Source organism: Onychostruthus taczanowskii, unplaced genomic scaffold, assembly GCF_017590055.1.
Source record: "Onychostruthus taczanowskii isolate IOZ18803 unplaced genomic scaffold, ASM1759005v1 scaffold164, whole genome shotgun sequence".
NCBI classification, from domain to species: Eukaryota; Metazoa; Chordata; class Aves; order Passeriformes; family Passeridae; genus Onychostruthus; species Onychostruthus taczanowskii.
Genome location: NW_024498840.1, coordinates 507525 through 531850, shown reverse-complemented (window position 1 = coordinate 531850; position 24326 = coordinate 507525). Strand labels below are relative to the sequence as shown.

At 44.7% G+C, this 24326-nt stretch overlaps 1 protein-coding gene across 1 annotated transcript in view; it reads left to right on the top strand.

The window, feature by feature from the left end:
• IQCA1 (IQ motif containing with AAA domain 1) overlaps positions 1 to 24326 on the top strand; it is a 96705-nt gene that overhangs the window by 60855 nt on the left and 11524 nt on the right. The window contains exons 10-15 of the mRNA XM_041399545.1: positions 2652 to 2758; positions 2964 to 3053; positions 9556 to 9617; positions 12074 to 12156; positions 14544 to 14651; positions 17061 to 17257. Of these exons, the coding sequence (XP_041255479.1) occupies positions 2652 to 2758; positions 2964 to 3053; positions 9556 to 9617; positions 12074 to 12156; positions 14544 to 14651; positions 17061 to 17257 (647 nt within the window). The remainder of the gene's footprint in view (positions 1 to 2651; positions 2759 to 2963; positions 3054 to 9555; positions 9618 to 12073; positions 12157 to 14543; positions 14652 to 17060; positions 17258 to 24326) is intronic.

Below are 24326 nucleotides of genomic sequence, written 5' to 3'. Positions count from 1 at the left end.
TACATGGGGCAAATGTAAGGCTGAGCCACCACCTCCCTCTTCCTGGGGTGTATTTTTGCAGTGTGAGGCAGCAATGTGCTATTTTCCCCATTCTACAGATTATATTTATGACTTGCTCAGTGTCACAGAGGATATTTGACTTCAAATACTCCATGGAGTGTCCAAATACTCCTTGAAGGTGTGGTGATACTCTGTATTTTTAACCAGCCTTCAAAAGATTCAAATCCTTTTGCTAGAGGTTCAAAGTGGCCATTTCAAGAGAGGCTTTGTGATTCAAATAAATATTTTAGAATTGTTAGTCACAGGCTGTTCTGTGAAAATCTGGGATATTGGAGTTCCCTACTGGCCTGCAGAGCTGGGATGCAGATTTAGGAGTGGTCTGGGCTGCCTTTGAGCCCTGAGCTAGCCCTGCATATAAAACAATCCCAAAATAAGCATACACTATTTTAGAAAAGGTGACATAAATTTCACTGCCTACACACAGGCACAGAAATAGCTCCTGGAGCTGGCTGACCCTGCCTGTAACAAAATACCAGACTCTACTGACCAGCCAGTGAAAACATAACATCCTTAGCCTCCTGACCCCCCTTTAAAATTAACTTTGAAACATTTTGTTGATCTATAAAAGAATAACAGAGCATCTAACACCTATGAGTTATTGATCTCTCTCCTAAAATTAGGCCCCTCTAACCCAGTGGTTAATATAACACTCAGATTACTCACTGCCAGGTAATCCCAGAGTCTGGGGGGACCCTCCCTGCTTTGCCTGCAGTGGGTATTAACCACTAATCAATCTACAAAATGACAATAAACAATTATGAAAAAAAAAAAACAGAATAGAAAAACCTATGGATCCCTTTATGAAAAATAAACCTCTAAAACCTGGTACTCCTGTGAAAACATAGCACTTGCAACCTGTTGACCCAGTCAGGAAAGTGTTTAAAAATTCACATAACTCCTATGTAATGCCCCCTTTCCCCAAGGCTGGAATTCCAGGCTGAAGGAGCTCCCTCATAACTTGGGCGAATCAGCTTTTCATCCTGAAATATTACATGACATCTGCCATGCCCTCTGATGACCCACAAGTAATTTAAAGAAATTAAATATCTGTACTTTGGAGTTTCTTCCATTACCAAAATATCCCCTGTCTTCCTCCATCCCCACCATTCTCAGTGCTGAAATTAAGATTACTGACCTGCAAGAACTATTCTCTCGATAAACTTTGTAAAACTACAAATCCTCTGCCTGGAATTGGGCACCTTTTTTTTTTTTTTTTTTTTTTTTTGGGGGGGNTTTTTGGGGGGTGGGGGGGGGGGCGGGGATGGAAAGAGCAGCCAGTCTTGGATTAACTAAAACTTGGATGTTAAAACCTTTCTGAATTTGCACGGTGCCTTCAGCAGGCAAGGATACAGGGGAGAATATCAAATATAATATCTGTACAAATAGAATGTCTGCACAAAACTGATTCATAGAAGAGCCAGCGTCTGAAAGTGGAAAACTGTCATTTCAAATCACTGGGAAATTGAATTAGCACACAGCTGGAGATTAGCTGTCATTTAGGAAGATACAATCAGGGCTTGAAAGGCAAGATATGAATTGTCTTCCTTCAAATTAGCTCAAGGAGTATAGGAAAAAAAGAGGTGTTTCCATTAAAACCAGGCACTTAGAGAACTCAGATATGCACTGAGCTCGTCAGACTTCATTTAGTTTTCTTTCTAAAGAGCAAATTGCACTTTGCCTCAACAAAAATAATGAGCTGCACCTCAGGATCATTAGGTACTTTATCATAAATAGCTTTTTTTTCATCTCCAGTTCCAAAATTCGCTGTGACTGGGTGCTAGGTCTCCTTATTGCTTCTCCTTTGCACAGCACTTCAAAACAGAGGGGCTGGATCAGGTGGGTCTTGTCTCTTCTGGGCTTAACTGCCTTTTAATTTCTGCAATGAGCTTAAAATCCCCTTAAAAAGTGAAGCCTCTGTGTGGCCATGCATCCCTTGTGGTCAGCTGCAGGTTGTTGCTCTGTCACCCTCGCTGTCCCCTCCCTCTCTCCCACCTCCACGTGCTCAGGGCTGGTTTTGTTCCTATTCCAGTGCCCCTATTCCCATATTTCAGCCTCCTGGGAATGACTACAAAGGCCAGCTCCCCAGGATGCAGCATGGGGATGAGCCATGGGGAGAACAGGGAAATTTGTGCGTTGAATGAACCCTTTTCCTTTGGTCACCAAGCCAAGTGACACTGGTGGAGAGCCCATCCTTCAGGGCAGGAGCCACCCCTGTGCCTTCTTCATGGAAAAGATCAAAGCCCTGTGCTGTTAAATAAATAAAATAATTCTAACATCAGGCATGGGACAGGGAGATTGAGCATGCTCCAGGCTCTCAGGTTTACAGCCTCACTATCCCATTATCCTCCTGAATTCTGATCCCATTCTGCAGCCCAAGGCAAAAGAAGAAATCCCTTAACCTCAGGATTTGCAGATGCTAACACAACAGGGCTCTGAACTTGCTGAGGGTCCCTAGAGCCTGCTGCTTTCATGCAGCTCATCATTTCATAAAAACTGCCTACAACCACCCTTTCTTGTGCCTCCAGAAGCAGCTGGAGAAACCAATGGCTTCTGTAACTTTTCCCCCTTTTTTTCTTTCTTTTGGCTAACAGTCTTTTGGGAGAACAGAGATAACAAATCGGATTTTCTCCAGGATCACGACCCAGAGCTGATCAAAGGAGAGGAGCGGGAAGAAGTGGAGGAGGAGATCAGAGTGCAGGTGTGCTTACAATAGCAAGAGGACACTGCTCACGTGCATTACCTGGCTGTATTTTTCTCCAGCTGTAAGAGCTGGCCCTGGCACAGCCCTTCCCTCCTTCCAGAGTCCCTACTACCTGTTCTTTGCTCGTTCAGCTGAACAACTCTCTGGGGTGAGGTGCAGAACAGAAAGCTGAGGGACATTCCTCTGTGTTTGTCTTGAGCAGGTCGATGAAGTGATGCAGGAGAAGCTGCTGAGAGTCAAACAGGCTGTGGATGGAGAGACAGGTCCTCAGAGCAAAGCTGGCAAAGAAAAGGTAAGAGCAGCAAGGTGGGAGAATTATGGGGTAGTCTCGATTCCATCAGTGCAGACCTCAGGGACAAACAGCAGAATGTCACCCCTAAACATTTACTGAGTTTCAAGTCAGGAACATCTGAAAATCTCTTCACCTGTGGGTGATTTCAGGGCCTTCTCCATTAGCTCTTGCTCTTTAACTTGTATAAATATTGCTTAGGGCAAGTTGAGCTATTCCAGAGATAAATCACTGCAAGATATTTCAGATTTTCACCCTCCTGACATCCTTGGATGCAGTCAAACAGCAAAATGGAAGCAATCCCTCTCTTTAGGGTGACCAGTTCAGATTAATAGTTTTCCAAGGAAAACAGGGATCTGGAGGCCAGTGAGTTTTCCAGCTGCTGGCTGTTTTCCTCGTGAATAAGAACTGGTTATTATGTTTCAAGACCATACACCAAAAAAATTCCTTCTGAATGTTTTGATGTAACCTTTCATTTGTCTGTAACACCACATAGATCACACACAGCCAGGTACTCATTATGTTACTACATCCCATTGAAGGGTTTGGGAATTTGCAATTAAGCCAAGTTTATTTAGGCATAAAAAATAGGTTAAAGCCCCCCCCTCCCCAAAACACAGCACATGTCATGTTCACATCTCGTTTTACAGCATTATGATATGAAGAATTCCACAGCTTGTGGTTCTCTAAAATTCCTTACCAAAGCATTTAAATTAGAGATCATGTCAGTGCAAAATAACTCAAAGCTTACACCCCACCACTCAATCAGCAGATCCACTTAAAACCCGCAGGGCAAATAGCCAGCCCTAATCTCATGCTGTATTTCATTTCTGTAATACCTTTTAGCATGCAAATACTTGCTGTTGCTCTACTTCTACTCAAATTATCTTTAAAAATGCTCTTTCTCCTGACAAACCTCCAGGGACAATCTAATAAGAAAAGACTGGGGCAGCTCTGAAAGCTGATCCCAATTGGATTCCTAAATCTGTTTCAAAAATAGGGGGGGCTTAAGACGTACAGACAAAATATTGCAACAATCTCCCCCAAGTTTTCATGGGCAGACACATTTAGATCAGCTGGTCAGTGCCCTGCTGCAAAATGTCACACTGGAATTACAGAGCTTTATCTTAGGGGCTAGGTTGGGGTTTTTTTTCCCTTCAATGTACTGTTGGAATAGCTTAGGGTGGAGGGAGATTATTTAACTTTTATCTTCCCAAGTTGTGCCAGTAGCCTGAGAGAATGAGGCAGGAAAAGAAGTACTAATTAGATAATGGAAATTCCTTAAAGATTTCATCTAAAAAAACCCCACCCAAGCCAAAACAGTTCTATTTGAGGGATGGGGAATGAAAGAAAAGATGCAATGTTAGTCAAAATACATCTTCCCTGTGCAAAGCCATTTAAAATGCCCATTCAGCATTGGCAAAGCCTTTTTCCAATTAGTATTTGCATAAATATCTCAGCCATAAACCAAACCAGTGCATACCTGTGCACACAGACTCCAGATCTGCTTTAGGATAACCTGTTCTAGATAATAAGAATAATATGACCTGGAAAGTTTTGGAAATAGCTCATTAACTTATTATTCAGCAAAAAAAAACCCTCTAGTTTTTCAAGCCACATCTGAGGTCCCATATGTCTCCCCTCAGCTATGCAGCATGAAATAACAGGTCCAGGTTCTCAGTGTAGCCAGGAGTGTGTCTGAGTTCACTGTGAAACATCCCCCTGCCAAAATCAAAGGGGATATTCTGCATTCTCAAGAGAATTCAACATTCTCCAGAGAAATCAGACCTTCTCCTGCACTCTGGCAGTGGGCAAGGGGCAATGAAAGGGTAATTTCTTCAGGAGAGCTTTTACAGGTGAAATTTTGTGTCTAGGGACCATCATCCCAAATTCCTGATGCCACATTTGGCCATTCCCTCTGTTTTAGGGAGGGATTTCTTCTGCTCTCTTTGTCAGGGAATAATCCCTACCAGAGGTAGGTGTTCTGTGCTTTTCCAAGCCTTAAGATGAGTAATTCACAACTGAGAAAATTTCTGTCAAATCCGTATTTAAAACAAAAAATCTGCCTGACCTACAGGAACCAATCTGAGATTTAAAGGCCCTTTTGTGAGAATACAGCAAGGACATTTTGGAACTGGACTCTAAAGAGAAATTTCTCCCCTCCAGTCAGTGTTCCAGACATCTCAAGTCTTAGATTTAAGACAAATAATATATAACATCTCCAGGCCTAGCCAGAGCCACTCCTTTATTTCCATAAGTTCTTTATCACTGATTCTCAAACCTTCAAATACCACTTACTGCTAAAAGCTGACACTTAGCCCTACCAAGAGCTCTTAGAGCTCCTGAAGATAAGAGGAGCTTCTTTGGAGTTTCTTCCATTACCAAAATATCCCCTGTCTTCCTCCATCCCCACCATTCTCAGTGCTGAAATGAAGATTACTGACCTGCAAGAACCATTCTCTCTATAAACTTAGTAAAATTACAAATCCTCCATTTGGCAGCTTTGTGGAAGAACAAACGTGAGTCAAAAAAATTGTTCTTCTCCTGACAAGTGGGTCTCCAGAGCAGCAGACTGATGTGGAAATAGGAAAACTAATTAGATTGCAGCTAATACTCAATAAAGCACACTGCTGTTACTGGAGTCACAGATCCTGTGCCTCTTTCCAAGCTGGAAGCTCCCCATACCCACAAATTGTGCCACCTTTATGGCCCAGCACTGACAGGGGACGGAGCAAGTGTCCTGTTTGAGACACTTGGCTGGCCTCTGATTCTTCCAGAGAGCTCCTGGTCCCATGACTGTCACTGGAAAGGGGATGGGGACACAACAGAAACAGAGGAATGTGGGTCAGCTCTGCTCTAAACTGCATTTTCCTTCTCTTGGCACAGTGGTAGCTCATCCCCTGCCCAGCCAGGGCTCACCAAGCTGGGACTGGGAGCACTGGGAAAGGACAGGCTGAGGAAGGGCTGGCAGGGAGATGTTCTCTGAGTGGGGAACATGGCAGTCACTGATCTGGAAGTTACATTTAAGAGCTTATCAGAGCTCTTTCTCTCAAGCTCATTGTGCTGCTTTTCCTGCTCTGCTCCCCCAAGGATTTATTTCTGATCCCCACTGCAGGTAAAGCAATGCATTGGAAATGAACACACCCACACATACACAAAGGCATGGCCAGAATTCAGGGGAAAAAAAGAAAAAAAGACAGAGAAAACCCAGGAAAGGGGGACATGAGAACCTAAGTGTGGAAAACTTGCTTCTGGACTAGGCCTCAACACAGCTTTGGAGATCCCTTTTTGGTGAATCTGGGCAGAAGCAAGAGAACCACAAATGGCTGTGACAGAAATATTGACAAGAGAGAAATAGAAATAGAAATAGAAATAGAAATAGAAATAGAAATAGAAATAGAAATAGAAATAGAAATAGAAATAGAAATAGAAATATGGAGGCCAGGAGAGAAGCTGGGTGAGAACTGAGGGAAGCTGGGTTTGATTCCCAAGCCCTGCTGCATTTCCTGTAGCTGCTGCACCCAGAGCCCTCAGCCAGCTGTGGGAGCTGTCACCTCTTTGAATCCTAAATCCAGCAGGGATGGTAGATCAGAGTCCCTTATTCAGCAAGTTTATTAATCACTAGGAACATCTTGGTTTGAGCGCTTTTTCAGAGTCAGAAGCTACTTGTTTTATCTCAGCACTGCCAGAACAGACTTCTTAACCCAGGCCCAGTGCAAAGCTGCACTTGCTCAGCCTCCCATCTTAAACATCTCACATGACCCAAGGAAGCCCTTAAAAAACTGCATCAGCTGCTGCTGGTTTCCCTTAAACCACAGGAGTACTGCCCTCCTGTCCCTGTTCCCCAAGGGAACCTACAATAAACAAGGAGAGGGACTTTTTACAAGGGACAAGAAGAAATGGCTTCCAACTGAGAATGGGTTTAGATGGGATATTGGGCAGGAATTGTTCCCTGGCAGGGTGGGCAGGCCCTGGCACAGGGTGCCCAGAGCAGCTGTGTCTGCCCCTGGATCCTTGGCAGTGTCCAAGGCCAGGTTGGACACTGGGGCTTGGAGCAGCCTGGAATAGTGGAAGGTGTCCCTACCATGGCAGGGGTGGCACTGGATGATCTTCCAAACCAGCCATTCCATGCCTCCATGACGTGTAGTGGCCATAGCTGCAGCCAGGACTTGTGAGATCACAGCCCAAGGGTGCCACAGGTCCTCCAGTTTCAGCCATTCCCCTCAGGGAGACATTTGGATAGCCTCTCCCTCCTGGTGCCATCCCAGCAGCAGGCAGTGCTCTGGAATTTGGTCTGAAATCAGGTTCTTCTCTGCTCCAACCTCTGAGCTACCCAAAACATTTTGCTGAGCCCACAGAGCAGGAGAAGCCACCCGCTGGGCATGGGACACAGCCCAGTGTCCCTGCCAGCTGCCACCTGATGGAGCTCACCCCGTGGGAGTCAACAAAGCAGGAAATCACCCAGTCAAGGGATGGCTGCACAGGAGCTCAGCTGGCATTTCAGACAGAGCAGCAAGGAGATTTCCATTATAAATGAGCAGCGTGTTCACATTCATTAAACATTATCATTTCCTAAATAAAAGCAGTTCCCAGTAAGACATTTTGGAGACAAGCCATTGTCTACAATTCATATTTTCCCTTATCACATCTCAGCCTGTGCCAAATTCCCCACAAATGCTGTTGTTAATTAGGAAAACACATTTTTCCTCCACACAGTTCATTTTTGTTTTGCTCTGGAGTTACTTTATTGGTGAAGCTGCCTTGAGGACAATACCAGTTGGCCAATAAATTCAACATATGCTTAGTGTCTTTACATAGGTTGAAACAAGCTTTTCCTCCCAGTCAGACACAAATATATGTAATTTCTAGCTTGTTGGAAAAGAAGTTAACAAGACAAAACAGGAGGAACAGCAAAAATAAACCAGTGACAGCCTCAATATTTCCACAGTTGTTAAAACAGCATGGCATGTGCTTTCTTCTTCCCATTCCTTTTCTTCAAAACAAAACGCCCCTGGCACATTTGGATGAATATTTGCTGCCAAACTTATTTATGTAAAGAAGACCGAGGTATAGTTCTCCAAATACAGAGTTGTTTGCTTTATCCTAACCCAAAACATCTCCTTTTCTCAGTAGCTGATCCATGTTGTGCTGGGTTTAGGCTGCATTTTAATCTGCATTATCTTTGTGGCATCACAAACAGGAACAGGTGACTGAACCACAGGTTCCTTACATTGTGTCTATCCTTGAAAAACCAGAAATTGATGTATTCCTGAAGGCTGCTGATCTATTCTGTGAAAAAGCCCAGCATTTTCCAGATAATTGGATAGGATTTTTTTTTAACTCAACAACACAGCCTCCAGAGCTCTGCAGAAGTATTCACTCTTATAAAAAAAGCTAAGTAAATGACTGTATTCCCAGGAAAGTGAACATAAACTTTTGGAAAGAATAAGCTGTCTTGTTCAACTAAGCATTTAAGCACGTGCTTAAATTTAAGCTGTTAGAGAAACCCCCTGGTGCACCAAGGTTTCTGTGTAAACAGCTCCACTGGAGCAGTGCTGAGGTGCTTTGCAGGACTGGAGCTCAGACACCACTGGTGGGCACTAACATGGATTAATGATGCCCTCTCCACACTGCTAATTATCCCTAACCATATTTATGGCTCCTGAGCTGTAATTAATGGAGGGGCTTGACAAGTCTGAGTCACATCTTCCTTATTTATGTTTACCAGGAGTTTTTTTGGTAAGGTGTAAAGAAATGAGGCGCACAAGTCAAAATCTTTCGGTGGTGAAATTGCGGTGAAAAGATGAAAAGAGCAGGTTGTGTTTTTCTGACCTCTTCAGTTTCTTCACTGAGGCATTAGGGAAGAGAAGGATGTCCAGTGGTTAGGAGGGTAGCCAGAGTCTCAGGAGCTTTTCCCCTCAGGGAAGCTGCTTAGATATTTTACTTCAATATATATCTATTTTTTAAAAAGATATGAACAGTTTCTGGAGCAGCTACTTGGACTCCACACCCTTTTCCTTCCTGCTTCCTTCTTGAGCAAGGGTCATATCCCCCCTCACCCACAGAACTGGGTTCCAGAAAAATCATGGAATAAGAATCATACAACTGGAAAAGGTCTCCGAGAGATCATCAAGTCCAGCCCTTAACCTGCACTGCCAAGGCCACCACTAAACCATGTCCCCAAGTCCCACATCCATACAGCTTTTAAATCCCTTCAGGGCTGGGGATTCCATCTCTGCCCTGGGCAGCTGTGCCAATTAAAAAAAAAAAAAGCCTAATATCCAAGAAAAAGGAAGGAGAGAAGCTTCTTCCCTTGGAGCAAAATGACCCTGGGATGCTTTCCTATGTAGCAGTGGCACTGCTGGTTAAGGACATGGTTTTTCCCTTTGGGCTACATTCAAACACTGAAACATTGGCTGTTCTGGCACTCACTTTGCTGCAGTACATCCAAAAATATTTATCTGTGCTAGAGTCACTAACTCCTGCTTGCTTATGTGGTCCTCAGGGAGACAGGACACCTGCAAAGAAAAAGATATCTGAGCTGGAGAGAGATCTGACTCCTGACAGGTAAGGAGACCCTCTCAGCATTACATCTCCATTATCAGCCTTGGTTTTCCTCACCTTCACCACCAGACACAAATTCAAATCCCCATTCTGCTGCCACACACCACCAGGACCAGTCCCATCCCCTGCAGGCAGGTGAACTGCAGTTGGCAGAGCTAAGTACCTGCAGCATTTCAGCAGGAGATTGGCCCTGGGTGCCTCTTTCCCCCTCTCTGCAGGTGCAGAAGCACCTGGCTGGTTTGTTGACTCTCAGATTTTCCATCCCAATAAGGGAGGCTGCAGGCAGGCCCCTGCACTCCCCAAATCCCCTCCATGGCTGAGCTGTAGTGTACATGCCATAAATCAGTCTCATGGATCAGTAAGAGTCCTGGCAGACCTGGCCACTTCTTGTGGACCCTTGCTCTTTGAAGCACTCCTATTTTATTTGGAGGATCTGAGAGGATTTCTTCTTCTGCCCTGCCATTTTCAATGAGAGTGATATGTTCCCTGATAATCCAGCCATTTTTCACCTGTGCACATCACCACAGGGAGCAACTGATCCAGGAGCAGGGCTGGAGAACAGCACAATGCCAAACACAATCAGTGAAATTCACCCCACAAACCCATTTGTGCAAGAACAGCCAGACCTGGACTCCATCACTTGGGTGCTGGCACCACACAATCAGCCAATGATCTCTTTACCTGCTTTAAAATATGTTTAAACATTTAGAAAACACCTCCAAGCAAATATTTAAAATCCATGTCTCATGGATTATAACAGAGCAGGACCTCTCCTACAGAACAGTGCCAAAGTCTGATATATTCCCTGCTTTTAAAACTGCTCTTGCACATACCTGCTTCTTTAGATATAAACTTACCATGCAGCCAGCTGAAAACATGAACTTTTTAGTAGCTGGCTTTTTATCTGGCATTTTGGCTCCCTGCTTTGCTCTTCCCTGCTGAGCATTTCAGAAATAACCCAGAGAGGGGATGAATAACTGAGATTCAAAATCTCCCTTTTGGCCCAGTGAAGGGGGCACAGGGGGCTTCAGTCAGCAAAGATTGGTCACATCACCCTCCCTTGCAGGGGACATGCATCATTTAACTGGCACAGTAAAAATAATAAACCAGGAAAAGTAGAAGTCCTGCTCCCACCAGAGCTGCCAGGTTAGTCCCATTCCACCTTCTGCCTGTTTTATGATGCATTCCCAACATAAAACCACTGAGGATGAAAGCAAGAGTCAGAGCAGCAAAATCAACCTTGTTGAAGGTGCATTAAATTTTGGATTTGCTTATTGCTACTCCTACATTAATTGTGCCACTAAGACTTCATAAACATAAAACTCCTCAGCTGAAATGGAAAAAAGGCTGCAGACCTCAAATTATACCTGTAGGTTTATTAGCCAGCTGAGAGGCACTATTAAATATATTTATTGTAGCCAGACCAGGACATCCCAATTAAGGTAGGCGAGAAAGACAGAATAATTGAGGGGAAAGAATGTGAAAATTGTGGAAAAACACTGAGAGATCTAAAAAGACTAAAATCAATATTGTTTATGCTGTCAATGCACTGAGAATTTCCGACAGGTTTATTCAGTTTACATCATCCTGGAAGCAGTATTACTCTATAAAACCAAGTGCCAGAAGTGTCCTTGACATTAATACTTAGAATTCCAAAAGAGAGCTTAGAGAAGATCCACATCAATAGAAAACCACACACAAATTTAAGTGTTTTAACTCCTTCATTATTTGGACCTACTGCCAGCCACTAATGGAGATAGGGAGAAACTTCCACTGGGGACCTTTTGCCCATTTGATGAAATCCCAAACTGGTTTGGATTGGGAAGAGACCCTAAAGCCCATCCAGTGCCACCCCTGCCATGGTCAGGGACACCTTCCATTACCCCAGATTGCTCCAAGCCCTGTGCAGCCTGGCCTTGGGCACTGCCAGGGATGGGGCTACACTACCACTGGACTTTTTTGCTCCAATCCCCCTCTGACCACAGCCCTGTTGATGGTGGAGCAAGGCATTCTCAGTGTGTTCCCAGAGAGATGAGGCTGTCTGTTGCCAACACAATAAATTCCAAGAAGAATTAATGAATTAGTACTAATTGGAGAGCTGGGTGAACAGGTATAGTAGTGTTAGGATTGCCATTATTGTGTAATTTAAAAATAATTTCCCAGTAATTGATATTAATGAATGAGCCCATTACACAAGTCATAACTGATCTGGCATCACCTGAAATGGGTAAATGGAGTCAGCAGGAGAGGGGGACCCAGCCTGTGAGGGAGGGAAGGATATTGCTCAGCACAAGACAGAAACTGTGCTTATTGATTTCACACCGATGGCACTAATCGTGCTACCTCTGAGCCACAGTGGGCATTTATAAAGCTGGGGAAACAAATAACTCCCAGGCTGGCTCAGTTCTGAGAGCACTGAGCTTTTCCTGACATTTCTGGGTGATGTCTCTTGCCTGTAGGGCCATTGATTCCCTGTACCAGGAGCTTGCAGAAGAAGGACTGGTCATCCAAGTCAAGAACGTGAATCTCTCTGACTACATTGGTAAAGTACCCATTTTAGAGCAAACGTGGTGTTTGGTCAAACCTCCAGCCCCTCCACCTTCACTGACCCCTATTTCAGCCAGGACTGAGTTCAAGTCACTGCACTTTGAATATCTAAAGCCAGGTATGCAAATCAAGGCTGCTCAGGAGCTTTCACTTCTGCTAATGAAGCCAGGACCTGTTTGCAGAGCTGGTGTTTAACTCCAGGCAGCAACACCAGCAGCCTTGAAGGGTTGTGGATGTCACAGCCACTCTGAGGTGGAACCAGAACACCCTTTAAGGAGCCCTTGCCAGGCAGTGGCAAGACAGTGCCAGTCTAACAGTGCAGGGGTCATAATCCATAATGCAGAATATTTCCCAGAGAGCAGCAAAAATTGTACCTTCTTTTGTTGTCTTTTGTAAAGACTCAGCCCCTTCCCTGCACCTCCCAGACTGCCCATGAACCTTGAGCAGTGCTTTGAGGCATATCTGGCCCTTCATTTGAGTAAGATGTGTCTCTGCCTAGTTCTGCATTTCACACTCCTCTTGTCTGGTTTCTGTTAGCTGCAACTGCAGCCAGACCTGCTTATCTATGCTCTACAGGGAAAAAAAAAAAAAAAGGGTAAAAAAACCCCCAAACCCCACATTTGCAGACTTTAGTGGGGTCTGCCACCATGCCCACAAACATTTGGTGGCACACAGTAAAATCACAGCATCTTAACAGCAAAAAAAACCCAAGATTCAGGTGTTTCAAAGGCCGTGGTTTGCATTTCCAGCTATCCAGAAGCAGAAGTGCTACAGGCTGATAATACAAGGCCAAGGCAGAAAGGACAAATTTTCTTCTATCACCCCCAAATGCCATGTTTATGTAAACTCTTAGAAGCCCCAGTTCAGCCTCCAGAGCCTCTGCCCATTCCTCTGAAGAGTTTGAATTCTCTCAATTAAGTGTCCCATCCATTTCATGTTCATTAAAGACAACCAGCTAAAGGAAGATTTTCATTCTGCCTTTGTTCTCCCAACCTATCAAGGTCACTTTTGTCCAACAAACATTCCCCCCCCTCCCCCAATGCTTTTAAAACAACACATCTCCAACCATTTTTTGAAATCCAGAAAAACTCTCTTGAAGGCTCCAAGGACACAATCAAAGCCTGCAGAGAAAGAAGCCTTCATCTGCTCAGCCTTCCAGGGCTGGAGCCTAAGGAAGGTCACTTCCAATTCCTGGGGAAAGGACAAAGAATGGAACTGTGCTACACAGCCAGTAAAGGACCGAAATGTCCCCCCTCTATGACAAACTGACATCACTGAACTAATTTTCTTGGTGACCTTATCTAAATTAGTCAGAGAATATCCACTGTGATTTATGTGCAGTTGCAATTAAACCCTTTGATGCCTTCTAATTAAATCTGTGAAGATTAATTCCTATCCTGTTCTTTTGATTTCTCCTTAAATAAAAGATAAAACCTGAAATTAATTTTATTCTTGAGAGGGGAGGGGGCAGTTGCACCAGAGCTTGTCTGCCTTTTTGCCCCCAAATTATACCTCCACTTTTGCTCTTAACCACTGCTAATTTGCCTCTGCTCCAGAGGCCTCTTGCCCTCTGCCTTTTTATCTCCAGTAAAACATAAGATATTATTATTTTTCAATAATAATCACCATAATGATATGTAATTTATGCTAAAAATAATCACTGACTACATCACAACTGGTTTTCCTGCTTGTGGCCCATCCTCCTGTATCTTTGTTCTCCAACATTGCTTGGATATGGACTTTGACAGGGAAAGCAATGTGATTATAGCTCTGCAACCAGAGGCAAGGCAAGATTAAATCATTTCAGTCCATGTCAGGAATTTTTAGTCTCCTTGGGTTGTTTTGTGGAGGTTTTTTTTGAACAAAAGGGGGGGAAAAATAAAGAAGAGGTGAAGTGCAAAGCAGAGAGCCCCACCAAATGAGGTGACACGCTTACACGTCTAACACAGCGAGGAGCTGAGATGGGACCCAGCCAGGGAAAAGCTTGTTAAAATAGCTTTTCCCCCTTTTTGAAATCCTTCTGAGAGCTCATGGTTCACTGGGATTCTAGCCCTGCAAAATCCCAAATCCAGGAATCCTTTGCCAGCAGTGTGATTTATGGCGCTGCTAATGATTCTTCTCCACAAAGTTTCTTTCAAAGGTTACTGGAAACCGTCTGCTCTCTGCTGAACAACTTCCACAGCCTGCTCAGCTCCAATTTCCCTTTGCACTTCACCTTTCTCAGAGCCACATTCCACCAGAATATTGCCCAGTTTGTGTCCCTGAGCCCGGCTCTGCTGAGTGTGTGTTACAGCCCTGTGCTGTGGCAGCTCCTCATTCCCCGAGTTATGCTTTCTACAACAACAGTGGCACATTTTTTGAGCTCCTGCTTCCTCCTCACAGGCTACTACGACTGTCTGAGGAGCATCCTTCGTGAGACAGGTGCCCAGCCCCTGCCCTCCATCCCAGAAGTCAGACAGCTTGTGGCACTCTATGGAATATTGCCCTTGGGTAAGAGCATACCAGAGGGCTGAACACGCTGGGGCTTTGCTTCCTGCCAGAAACTGCATTTTACTGCCTTTGACAGGGTTGATTAGTGGCAATCTGAAGCATTTTGCAGTCTAATTGTTTTTCAATGAAGCCTTCAGAGCGAGGGCTGGATGACTTGAACAGTGCAGAGAGGCAGGTATCCCCTCCCCAGCCCATCTCTGTTTGCATGGCAACAGTTTGTGAATGGCAGCGCATAAAGGGAACCCACTTGGGAAAGATAATAGCTAAAACAAGCTCCAGTGATCAAAATTAATCAAGTTAAGGGAAGGGCTAAGGTTGCAATTTACCTTTTACAAGCTGGCTAATGTTACTCAGTGCTGCACAATGCAATCGTTGGAGGAATTAGTCTGGATACATTTTGTGCATCGCAGAGAACACTTGTAAATGCCCTTGCAGTTTTAATGCCAGGCTTAGCCAATATCTAGCAAGGCTTTGCTGGGTCAGGTTGTCTGCTTTTAATGTAAAATCTATCCCATGTTTCACTTGGGAATGGCATTGTGCCAAACTCCAGCGATTGCAAGAAGTGCCTGTCTCAGGGGCCTTTACTCAAAACCTCGTTTGTGTCCCTTTCCACTCCTGATGGGATTTTCAAGCCTCAATACTTCACTCGCATCCTCTTCCATTCCTGAGTGGATCTCAGGGAGATTTTAACTCCTCCAGGCTGTGTCAGTGTCCGCTCATCCCCTTCAGAGGGCAAAATCACCAACATCTGCCTGCCTCCCACCCTAGAACACAGAGCAAAGCTGACACAGAACTTCTCTGTTTCCCTCCTTCCAAAGTGCTCAGGTTATTCTTTCCTCAGCCTGGATGGGGCTCTTCCCACCTGGAACAACACCCTCAGCTGGTTTGGGGTAAGGCTGAAGGTCTGCAATCAGCTGAGAGAGCTCAGCAGTTACCCCGTCTGCGCCATGTATTTCACATATCCCCAAACTCCTCCAAAGCTATGTTTTGACACCATCTGATCTAGGGAAATCAAGCCCTGAGACACCCCTTAATCAAGAGAACCCATAAATTTTCTGCCATTTATACAATTGGCAAAAATTCTAGGGAGAGGAGACCCTGGACTAGTTAAACAAACAAAAGGTACTTGCAAGAGCAGTTTGAAAAATGCCTTTGAGTAGCAAAGCCTATTACATGAGCCAAAAAAAAAAAGAAAAAGGTACAGGAATGGTTTCACCTATGGGGTGATCTGTTACGGATGACATTTCACTTAATTGGTCTCCAAACTAGTTCATCATGAGATAATTGTGTATCACAGAAGTGAAAGTTTTTCTCAAAATAGCCACCTGATGGCAAGGAAAGCCCCAGCTTAAATGGCATTAAGAAAATTACAAGCAGCTGAAAGGAGAAAGAATAGTAGAAGCTATACTTCATCTTTAACACAGAGGAGTCTGCTGCTCCCCTCCTAATAAATCTTTGTGCAATAGTAATGGATTGCTGTGGAATGACCAAATATTAATAAAGCCTGGGTGGCTGACAACTTCCTACACCCTGCACCATGCTGGAATAATGGCATTTGTCTCTGTGCTCAGTTCCCTGTCATTTATTTGGGATGCTAAACCATTAGGACACAGATAACCACCTTGATTGGATTTGTTTTAAATAGCAGCCATCCCCATTAACCTAGAGGGCTTCTCCAGGCTGAGGCAAAGGCTCCCTCTGCAGCCCATCAGTTTTGGGGCCAGTTTCACTCCCACAATCGGATGGACACCAGGCTGAGAGTCCTCCAGATGCAGTGGATGCTCACAGAGATTTTCAAACACATGTAAACGTCACCACCATTGACACAGCACATCTTTGGGCATCGAGGCAAAGTGGGCATGGATAAAACATTTGACATTTCTGGAGATTCACCTGTTCCCAGTTCATGTGGTGGCAGCTGCAGGGAAGACAAGTTCCATCCCCATCAACCACCTAAATCTGTCTGTGCTTGTGTTTCCCCGATGGTGAAGCTTTCCCAGGTGATGGATCATATTTGTCACAGCCCAGGATGAATTTACCTGGAGCAGCCATGGAGACAGAGTGGGAATGCTGAGCAGGCACAGCAAAGGAAGCACAGCAACCCTGGCACTGGCATTTCCTCTACTCTCAAAATCATTCTTTTAGCTCACATGGGTTTAAAAGTGAAGTTTTCCCATCAGGAGGTGCAAATAAGGGTGGGTGAGTCTTGTTCCAAAGAGAGATGTTAATTCTGCTGGGCTCTCAGCTCAGGTTATACAGAATTGAACTCAATAGGACTCATGCCATAGGAAGGAAACAATTAATTCATGTTATCAATTATTTATGGTGAATAAAAAAGGAGGAATCATTCCATTACCTTTATGGCAGATTTAAATGAAAGCAATAATAGTGCCTTATGACTTTTTACAGGTTCCCAAACTGTCCATGAGAATGCTCCTCTGGTGAAATCCCTGCTGCTGACAGGACCTGCTGGTGTTGGAAAGAAAATGTTGGTCCATGCCATCTGCACAGAAACAGGATCCAACCTCTTCAGCCTCACTCCTTCCAACACTGGGAAGTATCCAGGCAGGGAGGGCCTCATAATGATGCTTCACATGATTCTCAAGGTGGGGAGTTCTCAAGGTGGTCCAGTTCTTTTGTGGGACAAAGAGGGAACTGTTGTTACTCCGTAACAAGGAACATGCACAGCTTGAGCAAAGCTGCTCAACCCAATTTGGAGTTCCTTCCCTGCCTTCAAGTGTTCTAAACATCAGGAGGAATTTCTTCATGGAAAGGGCTGCCCAGGGGGTGCTTGGACGTCCCAGGGGGTGTCCAAGGAGTGACAGGATGTGGCACTGAGTGCTCTGGGATGGCTGAAAGGTGGTGGGTGATAAGTCAAAGGTTGGACTTGAGCTTAGAGGTCTTTTCCAACCAAAATGGGTCTGTGATTCTGTGAAACCACTTGTTGACAGCCAGTGTGTGCAGCTCTGCAGAGGATTTAATGCCCCTGGAGAAATCACTGGGAGCAGCCACATTTTTCACATTAAGATTTATGGGAGCTTTGTGTTACCTTGAATATGAAAAGCAGCACAGATAAAGAAAATTCTGTTCTCTGTTTATGTGCACATCAGCCAGGAATGCTTGCCATGCAGCATTTAATCAAATGCTAGGCTTGGGGTGGTCAGAAATTTCCTCTCTGGGGCTGTTGCTGGACAAGAGCTCTCTCCCCTATATTGCTCTCTGTTTACCTATCAGCAAGTTCTTCAAAAGAAGGAATCCTGGTTCAGGATTACAGGAACAGAAATGTATGAGAAGTCTGGAAATGAAAGCAGGCATATGAACTGTGAAGAACATAGCCCAAACCCTCCTCAAAAAAAAAAAAGAAAAAATTAAAAATACACTATCCTGGCAAGATTTCTTCCAGATTCTAAGTCCTCAGCATTTCTGCTCTGGATGGGAGCTGGTAAAAATTTCCAGACCAAAAAAAAAAAAAAAGAGGGGGAAAAAGCCAAAGGGAATATTTTTCCAGTGTCAGTGGTCTACTAAAATTGGCTTTGCTGGGGATTTATCAGCTGTATTTTATGGAATCCAGGTTTTGTGACAGGTGCCTCCATTCACAGAACAGCCAGGAGCAAAGCCACCCCCGAGGAGGCCATGCCAAGGGAAGGGTGATGGTGCTGTGATCACACACCTGTGATGCTGTGGCACTGGCACTGGGCCTGCTACCCCCTGACAGGATTTAGAGCCATTATCCTGAGCTAACACTCCCTCTTCTCTGCATGTTTCACCTTTCTGCACTCCATTTCTCTGCCCTCATCCATGGCACAGCTCAGCTCTGCTGCAGGCCAGTCCCTGCCCTCACAGAGTCCCTGCTAGAGCACAAGGGCTTTGAGCAAAGGAGGAATGAGGGAAGCCTTTGTACTCCTGCACAAAGTTCCAGCTGAAGATAGCAAGGGGTTTTTTGTATACTTGCATATAAATAATATGAACAATAAGAGGAACATGCAAAAAATGTGTATTTGTACACATTAATAAGAATACACACACACATCGTGTATCTGTGTGCCTACACAGGTACATTCAAACCCTTACATTTTCCCACATTAATTAAAAATAACTGGAAACACTCTCCAACCCCTTCCTCAAAATCATAGGGAGCAATCCAAGCTTATTTCTCTCTACTTAACTCTTGCAAAGGACAGTGACACTTTAGTGAACCCCTGTGAGTAGTGGCTTGGAGTTGCTCACAGTCACATGGAATCAGGGCTGTCCAGGGCTGTTGTGTTTCCCCAATGGTGAAGCTTTCCCAGGTGATGGATCATATTTGTCACAGCCCAGGATGAATTTACCTGGAGCAGCCATGGAGACAGAGTGGGAATGCTGAGCAGTCACTGCTGCAGGCACAGCAAAGGAGGCACAGCATCCCTGGCACCCTTGCTCACCAAAAGGTGACTTGTTCCAACTGCAGCACTGCTGCAAACCCTGCTGCTTCAACAGCACAGCCAATGGCACAGCACAGGGTTTCTCTTTCCTGGGTGTTCAATCCTTCGCTGGGAGGGTGGGCAGGCCCTGGCACAGGGTGCCCAGTGTAGTTGTGGGTGCCCCTGGACCCCTGGAATTGTTCCAGGCCAGGGTGGACAGGTCTTGGAGCAGCCTGGTACAGTGGAAGGTGTCCCTGCCCATGGCAGGGGTGGCACTGGATGGGCTTTGAGGTCCCTCCAACCCAAGCCAGTCTATGACTCTGTGACCCCACACTGGCCTGTCCTAGCAGCATTCAAATCCACTGTGTTGCATTTGCATTCCCAGTTCCTTGGTGGTTTCAGCTCTCCCATCACCTTCTGTCCCCATGGCTGATCACCAGCACATCCCCACCTGCTGAGGATTTCAGCTCAGGGCCTGTAGGTTCTCAGAGCCAGGCTGGAAACAATCCTGCTCCCACACAGGCTCTCACCTCTGCAGTTAAATTCCACCTCTTTATTCCTGACAATGCCAAATGTGCCTCATTCCCCCTCTCTCTGCTCCAGTCCAGCAGCAGTAACTCAGCCAAATACCTGCCTGTACCAGCAAGAATATAGCAAACACCTTAAAATGGTTAATTATTCCCTGTTATTGGGCATTTGTGAGACCAAAACTGGACATTGTGTCCAGTATTGGGCTGCCCTGTTAAAACAGGCTTGGCAAACAGCTCTAGAGGAGAGCTGTGGAGATAAGGGGCAGGAGTGTGAGACACATCTGGACAAATCCAGCTGTTTGGGGCTAAAATAAAGCTGGAGCGAGTGGGAGTTTAGCTGCTGTTTTCATGGGATAACACAGAGAACAGAGTCAGACTTTGCCCAGAGGTGCACAGAGATGGGACAAAAAGAAATGGGCACAAGTAGCAACAAAGAAAATTGTTTGTGTATTAAGGAGAAAGTTTAATGAGGAACCAAAGGACAAGGAATCTCCTATATCCTGCAGGAATCACTGCTACCCAAGCTGAAGAAAACAACACACATTCCAAATAAATTCCTTGACAAGAGAAAGCTAAACAGTGGTAACTGCCCTCCCCTTTTGTACCACCATGGTACAAAAAATCAGGTTATTTGGATTACTGTAAGACTACACTGGGCAGTGGCACGTGTGGCAGACAAACCATGGAAATAGTTGGTAGCTTGCAGCTGACATTTTATAGTTAATATTCCCAGCTCTCAGTCTTACCTGACCCAGCACAGTACCCCCCCATCTGAGGGCCCGTGTGCAGAGATCACCGAAAATGCCCCAAATCTCCATAATCAGACACTTCTGGGCAGCTTTTTTGGAAACAGCAACTGTTGTCAAGGCAGCTTTGTACTGCAGCTCCCCAGAAGTGCCTTTATGGAGAGTTAGTCAAGCAAAATACAGACCTGCCACTGCAAGTTGTGGGTGAATGACAGGAAACATGACAGCTCTTTGCCTCTTATCTTCTGATCCACACAACCGCTGTTAAACACCGGGATTTAGTAAATAAGGATTCATGGTGCTCTGTGATAAAGGTGAAGTCACCTCACACTTTTGATTACCTGTCCTATGTGCAAACAAAAGGGTTTCTGTAAAGAAAGCAAGCTCTGGAGAGCATAAAATGACCATTAGGAAACTTTCCTTCCATAACTGAAGTGTTGGCTGCTGGCACTTGTTTCGTGGGAGACGCCCTAAACAAGTGAATAGGAGTGGGGAAAAAATGAAACTTTAATTTGTTTCAGATGCAAAAGCCAAATTCTTTTTTTTCCCCCTCCCCTTTTCAGGGAGGGGACTCACAGGAGACGCAGCAGCCCTGATCCAAGAGAGGCTTGAGTGTTACTCCAGGCAGGCATTTTAATGTCATTCAGAGGAAATGACTTCTCATACCAGAGCAGGAAAACACCAACATTTCAATCTGCCTATTCAGAGGAAATGTAAGGGAGATGGATATTGAATAGGAAAACTATTGAAAGAGGCTGCAAACACCAGCTTGAGCACTTGTGTTCTCCATTGAGCAAATCCTGCCAGGTCAGCTCTGCTTCACAGCAGAAAGGGGAGGATCTGTCTCCAGCAGAGAAATGCCCCCCCCAAAAAACAGAACTCACCCTTGAAGCGTGAACCAGAATATTCCACATTGAAATATTATTTGTTTCAACAAAACATTGAAATATTATTTATTTCAATGTAATATCATGCAACAATTTAATGAAATATTGTTTCTTTAATAATTCAATATTAAATATTATTTATTTCAATGTAACATTATATAACAATTTATTGAAATATTATTTGTTTAATATTTCAATATTAATTGAAGTATTCCACACTGGACTATTTCAATTAAGCCCCATTTCCCAGCCTGAGCTGCCAGCTTGTGCCAATTGGCTTTCCTACGTCCCCATAAAATACAGGAAAGATGCAAGGAAGGAGGCATGGAAGCAAAATCAGATCCAGAAAGGAGCGAGGGGAGAGGGGAGAATGCACAACTCAGTGACACAAAAGCCCAGGTAGTTCAGAGGTTTAGCTGCAGGGCAATAAAAATGACAAGCACGAAGCAGCCAGGGGGTTAATCACTAGCAGAGGGACACAGCCCCTGCCAGGGGTTCATCCCCTCTCTGGGGCCACAGAGCACACAGAAAGCACATTGTGCCCCAAGCCACACGTGGGGAAACCTTATTACAGCAGCTCTGGCCAGGCTAAAAGGTTGGGGGAGAGGTGGCCAGGAGGAAATGCCAGCAGGGAAGCTGTGTGTGTGTGTGTCAGCAGCTTGGTGTGTGCTGTGCAGGCCCACAGAAAGAAATACTGTCCAGAAATATTTCAACACTGTCAGTGCTCAGGGACTCTTATCAGCCTCTTCGGGTCTGCTCTTTAGCAACTCAGAGGTGACTGTTCAAGTGTTACACCCAAAAAAGGGATATGATGGAGTTTATTTAGATTAAATGATACAACCCCAGCATTTAGGGGCAACAGAATTTTGAAGTCTGCCAATAATTTAATTTTTTCCCACTGATTCATGTTCATTAGCACTGCTGTATTGTCCCTTCAGCCAGACCATTGTTCTGGCAAGTTGAGGAGCTTGTCCTGGTATACTGACAGAATTCTCTGTGTGTTTAGCATTTCCATGCCACAAGACTCTCTCACCACAGCTAAAATTTGGGAACAGTACAGTGAGTCTTTCTTCCAGCATCCAAAACAATTCTGCTCTTGGTGCAGCTCAGCCTGCTGGAATTCTTAGATCCTTGAAGTGTTAAGTATCAACAGTGCTCAAATATGCAGTTATTTCTGTGATAAAGCAGCTTGAACTTGTGTTACCCTAAGGTTAAAAATTAAATTTATCCTGTAGCAAGTCATTTTCTGCCTCACAAACCAGAACACAGTGGCATCATCACTGCAGCACAGAAATATTTACCTGGTGATGCTCCCACTGAAAAGGTCTAATCACAGGTTTCAGTGCAGCATTTCTGGGTGTATGAACTACAGAGCAATACGATTTTCAGCAATAACTTGAGCTTCCAAAAAATCTTGGGCCTTTAAAAAAAAAAAAAATCCATCAAATCATTCAAGTTTGGAGGAGCCTTGTGCAACATGTGCTGGGCAAGAATCAAATTCCTGCATTTTCAAGTGCAACCATTTAGCTGTTAAACTCTGGCTCCCAGGTTTGAAAAGTTGAACCCAAGGCTTTCAGAAGTGCTATTTGATCTTTGATGACTCTTGACAGCAGGATGAGAGGGATTTTTGGGGTTTTTTTTTTTTCCATAATGATTTTCCCAATCTCACTCAGTGTGGTATTAGAAGGGTTAAGGGGCCATCTGCTGGCAGCTCCAACAAATTGTGGAATTGCAGCAAAGCTAATAAAATTTCAATTACAAATTAATTATGTACAGTGCATTTAATTATCCATGGATTCAAACTGTCCATGGATAATTCAAATGGAGCACTTTCACAGGGGGATATACAGGCAGCTACAGATCTGCCAACAATTTAAATTAGATGCCAGTGGATTCTGGGTGTCTCATCTGGATTTCCAAGAGGAAACAGCCAGGCTCAAACACAGTGTGTGCAATTGGGTTATATGAATGTCTATTAACACCTGAAAAATCATGGAATGGTTTGGGCTGGAAGGGATTTAAAGCTCATCCAGGTCCACCCCTGCCATGGCAGGGACACCTCCCACTATCCCAGGTTGCTCCAAGTCCCATTGTCCAACCTGGCCTTGGACACTGCCAGGGGTGGAACATCCACAGCTTCTCTGGGCAACAAACACATGCAGGCCATTTTCTACATTTAGCTCTTTGCCTCAAAGCAGAAAACACAGGAAATTCTCTCTTTAGGAGACAAAACTGAGGTTATTAATTGTATTTCCACTTAGTGGGGAAACAAAGGGGGCAAAGAGGATGAAAGGTGTGAGCTCACAACAGTGAGCATTCTCCTGTAAAAATGAAGTTATAATTGGATTTCAGACCTATGCTGAATTTCAGGGGGGCTGCTCACCACAGAAACCATCTCCAAGCCAAACAAGGAATATCTGCACCTCCCAGCCTGTGGTGACCCCACCAAAAGGACAAAGAGAGACACCAGCAGTGTCCAACTTCTGCCAACAGCTTTTGTAGCCTCTGTAACCTTCCCCCACCCTTATATCCCAGTGCAGCATCAGGCACTGAACAGGCTCCCAGGGATGTGATATCTTTTCTAATAAGTTGGTTTTAGTTTGTTTTCATCTTCACTATTAACACTAAATATTTGAGTTCCTGCCACCCACCAAAGCAAAAAGCTCAGGAAGGACATTGACCTATTGGAGTGAGCCCAGTGGAGGCCTCCAATCTGATGAGAGGGATGGAGCACCTCTCCTACAAGGAAAGGCTGAGACAACTGGGATTGTCTAGCCTAGGAAAGAGAAGGCTTTGGGGTCACCTTGGAGCCCCTCCTGATGCCTTGTGAAGGCTGACCTAGAACAGAGACTAGGCAGAGGTAAAGAATAAAGCAGAGATTCATTAAAAGGCCTCAATGGATCCACCTTGGGCAGCACAAGAGCCCAGCCAGGGCTGCACCCAAGATGAACCAAAATGGTCACAAAAATGGTCATGAAGTCACAGGGTCTCTTACTTTGATCAGTTCTGGTCCATTTGCATATTGGGGTTCATTGTCGAATTCCATCTTTAGCCCATCAAATTCCATCCTTCTTATTTTTCTCTCTTCATTCCACCATTGTTTGTGCTCCTG